The sequence below is a fragment of the Stylophora pistillata genome, chromosome 6 (genome assembly GCF_964205215.1).
Source record: "Stylophora pistillata chromosome 6, jaStyPist1.2, whole genome shotgun sequence".
Classification (NCBI taxonomy): Eukaryota; Metazoa; Cnidaria; class Anthozoa; order Scleractinia; family Pocilloporidae; genus Stylophora; species Stylophora pistillata.
In genome coordinates, this window is record NC_142524.1 from 18517075 (window position 1) to 18524062 (window position 6988).

Sequence of the window (6988 nt, forward strand, 5' to 3'; positions counted from 1 at the left end):
TAGGGAGAAGTTACATGTTACTAACTTCTGGGAGTTAAAGGGTTAATTAAGCTTACAGAATCACATACATTATAGAGGCAAATAGGTGCTGAAAATGAAGAACCTTGTCAGCTAGAATGTCTAATCTCTTGATTGATTTGCTATGAAAAATATCTTAGACCCTTCTTTATAAGATACAACTACTAATCACACCTTGGCAGAGAGTCAAGAAACACTAATTTACAAATGTTTTTAACAATACATTAGAAAGACTTGGTAACAAAATAATATGTGTCCACGTAGAGTGTTACAAGAAGAAGCTAAAAGCAGTAAAAATTAGGCACTTACAGTCTTTGAAAGTTCACTACCAGATTCCATGATTCTTAAGCATAAAGGAATTATCTCTGTTGTGAGGAGGAAATTAATGACTTCAGCTTCATCAGTCTGAAAAATAACCACAATGTTTACTAGACAAGTTAGACTGATGACAACTTTCCCTCAGAAAAAGATCTAACTTTAATATGCTAATCAGATAACATACCTTTACTAAAGCTCCCACAACTCCAAGGCTAGTTAATCTCAGATACTCAAATGGCCTTGTTTTACTTGTGGTGTGAAGAAATGGATAAAGGAACAAAGGGATGTGTGCTGCAAAGGAAAAACAAATAGAGAAATGTTGGTCACATCCTAAAGGTAATAACTTGTACAATAATATTTTTTCTCATTAACATTAGCATTGTGACTACTTCACCCATCAGAAGCCAAGGGGATAACAATAAAAGGCAGTCTATGACTGCACATGTCTACTGTTGTTTAGTTGTTGAGTATTGTAGTAAAAAAGCAATGTGGTGTAAAATGAAGAGTGGTTAAATAACAGCTCTTGTTGATGCCAAACTTGTGACAAAAGGAGGACTTGGTCAGAACAGAGTTTGTGCAGTGGTCACTGATAGGGCAGGAAATTAGTAGAATATGTACATGCACTAAATGTGCATCAGATTTATTTCAATACAAAACTTCACCAATTTGTATGCTCTGCATACCTAGCCCTATGGATATGCCTTCTCTTAAGTCCAAAGGTACAAGGTTTGAGCCACTGCCGTGTCAACTATTTTTTTTTTTTTTTCATTTTTTCCATTTCAATTGAATTTCTTCAAGAGACGTGTTAGATAGGTTCAGATAGGTTCAGTAAATGTTTGATCTTTGACAATGTAGCTCTTATGTTCAAATCAATGACAATGTTGAAATGCAGAGGTTAGGCCCTGAAAAAAAATTTAACTACCAATAAACCCCCAAAAAAACAAAAAGGTATCAGAAGAAAACTAATCAGATTTGTTCCGTGATGACCAGTGTTGGAACTGAACCAGGATGAATCACAAGAGATGTTGCGAGTGTCTTGCCATAGTCTGCCATTCTGAAAACCAAGTGGGGCTTTAGGGAAGGTTATGGACTTACACGACAGTGTAACATGGTGCCCACAGCCTTCATGAAAGGAAGGTACAGTAGGCACAACAAAAAGGGTAACCATTTTAACGTGTAGTTTATTTATCACAGCTGACTCTTCGTCACCCATTACATATGGATACTGGGAAATTCTTCTTGTATATGTGTATGGGTTCATTTGTGTGTGTTTTTCTTTTCAAAAGAGTTGTGTTACAGAGCATCTCCAGTCTCTCTGATGCTGAGTGACTGAGTAATCAGGAATATCTTTGAAAGCCAAAAAAAAAATCCTACCTTGTAAAAATGCTGACCTTGTTTCAGGGTGAGATGCAACACATTGTAGAAGAGCTAGAGCATTACAAACACGGTTTGACTGGTGGGCCTAAAAAAATAACCGATCACATGAGACAGGAACTTTTGCATCACTTAGATAAGACTTTTGAAGTAGAAAACAAGAAACTTAGTTTGTCTTCTATAGTTTCTTATCACTTACTGTGAGATTTGGAGGGTTTATAACTGGATAAATATTAACTATTTCCTGTAACAATGCTGCAATGGTTCCTACAAAAAAAAAACAGAGCATGACAAAATGTTTGAACCATTAATGTGCACACAGCATTATATTACACAATGTACATTTAACTTTTTGAGAAATTTTACCATAAAAAGAATTACAAGATGGTTGCTTGTCTGCCTTACCAAATGAATGCCACAGCATAGGTGCTAAGTCAGGAACAACTTCTCTTTTTTTGCTGAATAAGAGAAAATGATTTAAAAATAAATTTAGTCGAAATAATGCATTTTGCATGACTGTAAATCATACATCACATTGGTGAAAGTGCACAGACAAACTACAAGAATATTGCACATAAACAAATCATTATTGAAGGATCAGGAAGACATCCATGAAGAGGCAAAATACTTGGTCAAGTGATGTTAAATTATAGCACTTACTCAACAAGATAATTCTGATAATTATTTTATGTTTCTGTGAGTGCCATTATTGACTTAATATTGGATTCTGTGATCAGTTCAAAGCTTTAACATCCCTTCCCCCCATGGAACCCACAGGTATTTGACTGTCATCTATACTTGGGGGTGGGGAATTTTAACCTTGTCTGGTTGGGGTGGAAAATTTGCAATGGAACTGTGAAGTCTTTCCAGCAGAATAATTGTGTTTATTTTTTAATATAGAAGTGTTGTGGGTTAAAAGTTCATTTTTGCCAGCAGATAGCTCAATGGTAAAAGTCTACAAGAATGTATCTTGCCTTGAACAAAATCATGATCATCTCTGGCACTTTTGTCAAACATTTGAACACAATTTTGGCTGGGGGGGTGGGCAAAGAATCAGTACAGACCAATCCTCAAAAGTTCAAATGCTGGGGGGGGGGGCATTTATTCATGTGACATGTATTCATCCTACACTGTGCATAAAGTCCATTAATAGGGATAACTGGCAACATAAATGACCTCTTTTCTTTCTGCAAAGTTCATTAGGCACAAAAATGGGTGTATGTCCATCATACTTGCTAAAAAGTTCTACACATTCACGCAATACTTTAGAGTTGTGAATGACCCATAGGTATCTTTGTGAATACGCATGCAGTTTAAATAACAACATATACCTCAGCTCCAGTAGTGCATGCTCTCTTGTGTCAGGACTAGACAGCTCAAGAACCCATGTATAAATTTTCTCTCTTTCCATTTCAGACAAATTTGATGCCTGTGTAGGATGGCTGTGAGGAAATCCTCGCTGAGAATTATGCAAAAGCAAGGTTGATCAAAATTATAAGCATGCAAAGTAACAACAAGACTGTTATTCTACTGACATGTAAATACAAATGTAAATAAGTTCCTCAACTCATAAAAACACACCCCTAATATTTCTCCATTTTGGCAGAAAACTCCAAAGTCTATGATGGAATACCTATGAAGAACTTCACTTCTTGTTTCCTTTGGTATTGCCACCCTCTCCCTATGTGCTATATCTTGGTTCGCTTTCACAACCACAGGTATGCTTGAAATAATGCTCTCAGAAATAACACGTTTAAATGAGATGCTTGTTTTTAGGGTCAAATATGTGGGCTAGATGAATACCAGACTTATCCTTGTTTTTCCCTTACTAAATAACTACGTTTTGAGCATTAGCCCTTTGTCAGAGTGAATGACAAAGGGCTAACACTCCAAATAGGGACCTTAAGCATTGACAACGAAATGGCACAACGATGACGAGCAGAAGAAAAATTTTCCTGTGTGAGCATTCTGCGCATGTGCAATGTTGTCAAAACATCGTCCAACCTTCGTCGATGACTGAATCTGAGCAGCTTTTATGTTCTCACTGGTGAAAACGTAAGTAACCAACTAAACTTTTACCTCCTGATACCATCCATTTCCACCTTTTGATGTAATGATTGTTTGATGTATTATTTGCCGACCAGCAGAAGTCAAAATAATGTCAACAGTTTAGCGATTTTTAACAAACTAAAATGACTTTTCTTTCAGAGGCATCTAAAACCATGGCCAGCCACATTTCTACAGCTGCCCAAGAACCAGCTCAAAAGAAATGTAAGATTTTCTGTATCTCTTTAACGAGAATTTTGAGATATTTGAGATCATGTTCTTCTTATTTTAGACCTGCATATCACTGTACTTATTCTAAGTTTCTCTTCAAGGTATAAATCTTCAGTTTTGGTACTGAAAAACTATATATTTTCGTTTTCTTTTGACAGCAAGTAAATCCAGGTATTTTGTTCAGAAGGAAGACCATGATGTCTTGATGCTTCGCGAAGCTGTAACGAGCGAACCTCACAATTTTAAACCGAAAGCAGTGAGAGAGGAAAAGTATGGGAAAGCATCGCCACCTATTGGAATTCCCTGAAGAGTCCAGAGTTCAGGGTTACAGCAAGGGCAGGGAGAGATCGATAGAAAGCATCTAGGATGGATGTCTCCGAGCCCAATGAGCTTGATACCTTGCTGGAGCAGATTCGGGAGCAAGAGAAAGAGCTCAGGAGATAAGAGTGACGCCCAGAGAAATGAGAAGAAGGTAAAAGATGAGAAAGAAATAAAATCTCGTTTTCCAAAGCAAAAGTCTCAGAATCATCAAGCTCTTCCAGGTCAAAAGGTGTGTACGAATTGTATGGAAAGTCGAGGTTATTCGATGCATAGAGGCCATATACAGAACAACAAATTCATCCTCATCAATAAAGCCATCATGAAGGTGTAGTCTGATCGTCCGGGTGAGTGTAGTCCTGAGAAGGACTGTTGTCGGTGGCAGTGACTGACGTTTCGACAACCTGTGCGGAAGTCATCATCAGAGTCAAGTGACTTGACTCTGATGATGACTTCCGCACAGGTTGTCGAAACGTCAGTCACTGCCACCGACAACAGTCCTTCTCAGGACTACACTCACCCGGACGATCAGACTACACCTTCACATGTTACCCCCGGGTTCAAACCATTTACTGAATAAAGCCATCGTTGTGATTAATTAGAAGCAGGTTTCGGATGTTTTTGAAAGTCATAACAAGAGCAACTAGTCAGGGAATCAAAATTTGTTGTCGCCTCAAAACAATACAGTGCTTAACTTTCGCTTTTCCGGCCGAGAACGAAACCCTCGATCCAATCCTTCTGGGGTTGCGAATATTGTTGTCGTGCATTTCATTGTCAATGCTTAAGGTCCCTAATATCAGCTTTGAAACTCTTTATGGTGGCCAATTTACATTATCAATTCAGTTGATAAAACCAAAATAAACTTTGAGTTGCTTTACTTACTCCTTTAACGCATACATACATACAAACAAATATATATGTTTGTAGAGGAAAGAAACAAATAAACTACGCTGTCATCTTGACAAGCCTGTTTTGTGATTGCCCAATCATCAGGGGATTTAATAAGAATATTCTTTACCATCACTTCTTATATACAAAATAATTTACATAATAACAATAATAGACATATATCTAATCTATGCGGCACAAAGTTTAACAGTTCAGCTGTCGTGTAGCAGGGCTTTGTTTCTTTGCTTGGTAAATTGGCAGCCAATGGGTGATATGGACCTGCCTGTGTAATTTACTAAGTTATAAAATAAGGCAAGAGTACCATATAACCCCATACATTAATTATACATTCAGACTAGTAGACTTTGTTTTTAAAGTTTTATCATGAAAGACAAAGAAGTGGAATGCATAATTAATGTATGGGGTTATATGGTACTCTTTCCTAAAATAAATATAAAGCTTGTCAATGAATAATTACATAAAAGGCTGAGTATGTCTATTACGTATGGATGTAATAAATAAGTATAATTACAATATTAAACATACTAAGTTATAAAATACATATGAAGCTTGTCAATGAATAATGACATAAAACCGGCAAACCAGCAGTCTAAATCCCACAGGGATCAACGAACGCTTTTCATTCCACTAATTTATTCTTCTTTTTCTTGTTGCCATGTTCCCACCAATAACGTAGCTCCATTTTCTGCCTTTAAAAGCACACACAACCCACAATTCCTCTATTCACTCCAACGAAGGGCTAACGCTCGAAACATCAGCTTTTGTATTCGTTATGGTGGCCAATTTCCATTTCAACGTTGTTGATATATCCAAATTATTTCGTTACTCCCACTGACGCAGCCCCAAACAGTTTCTTTCAAAACTATTAGCCTTTAATGACATAAAATGCTGAGTATGTCTATCATGTATGGATATAATAAATAAGTAGGGAATAAGAAAAAATCAATAATAATTTAAGTCCTCGTTCTTGTTTCTGCTCAAACGTCTGGAGTAAGATTATTTACATATTGCAGAGTGTAGCCTATGAATGCAAAAGGGATGTTACGATTCCCCTGTGCTGATTATCCTTGGGGTAGAGAGTGGGACGAAGAAATAGATCAAATGATGTTCTGGTATTCTGCGAATTGCTGAGTATACTGTCTGGATTATGTTCCCACAAAAGCGATTCTTAAATTTCCAAAAAATGAGCTTTATAAATCAGGAGAATCTTCAAACGACTCTATGTTCTTCAAATTTTTCAAACAGATTATACACGTTTAGATAAGGGATCGTGTTTAATTATATCCACTTCAAAAGAAAAAGTGATGTTTGTCAGCTTAAGTGACTCCCTTTCTCTAATCATATTAACTAACTTTTTTTTCTCATAAACCCAACTCAAAAAAGCTCACGTAGTGATAGAACTTAAACTAACTTAAGGAACAGAAAGCACCAGAAAGAGAGATTGATTGGTGAAACAAAGAAGGTGAAAGCAAACGTTTAAAATAAGACGAAAACGATATACGGGAACTTGAACAACAATCAACGACATCTTTTTACACATTTAAAGTAGATTAGGGATGATTTTCGACGCAATGGTAGTTTGAATGAAATAGTACCTGTTGTCCAAGCTGATGCATCATATTTCTTTGCTAGTTTTTGGTCCTATAAGAGTGTGTTGTTTAGCTCTGATAGACACAACCTATTTCTGACCCTATGACTGAAGACATAGTTCGATTCAAAGCACACTTGAGCCCGCCGCTGGTTAGGGTAAGCGGCAAACTTTCGGACTGAAGAG

At 36.8% G+C, this 6988-nt stretch overlaps 1 protein-coding gene across 1 annotated transcript in view; it reads right to left on the reverse strand.

Moving 5' to 3' along the window:
• The window catches only part of LOC111341471 (CCR4-NOT transcription complex subunit 9), an 8416-nt gene extending 1449 nt beyond the window's left edge, over positions 1 to 6967 (reverse strand). Inside the window, exons 1-7 of the mRNA XM_022948450.2 lie at positions 6810 to 6967; positions 3042 to 3169; positions 2116 to 2168; positions 1910 to 1977; positions 1711 to 1798; positions 521 to 627; positions 328 to 423 (exon numbers count right to left, since the gene is read on the reverse strand). Of these exons, the coding sequence (XP_022804185.1) occupies positions 328 to 423; positions 521 to 627; positions 1711 to 1798; positions 1910 to 1977; positions 2116 to 2168; positions 3042 to 3169; positions 6810 to 6833 (564 nt within the window). The 5' untranslated portion in view covers positions 6834 to 6967. The remainder of the gene's footprint in view (positions 1 to 327; positions 424 to 520; positions 628 to 1710; positions 1799 to 1909; positions 1978 to 2115; positions 2169 to 3041; positions 3170 to 6809) is intronic.
• Positions 6968 to 6988: the final 21 nt, after the last annotated feature.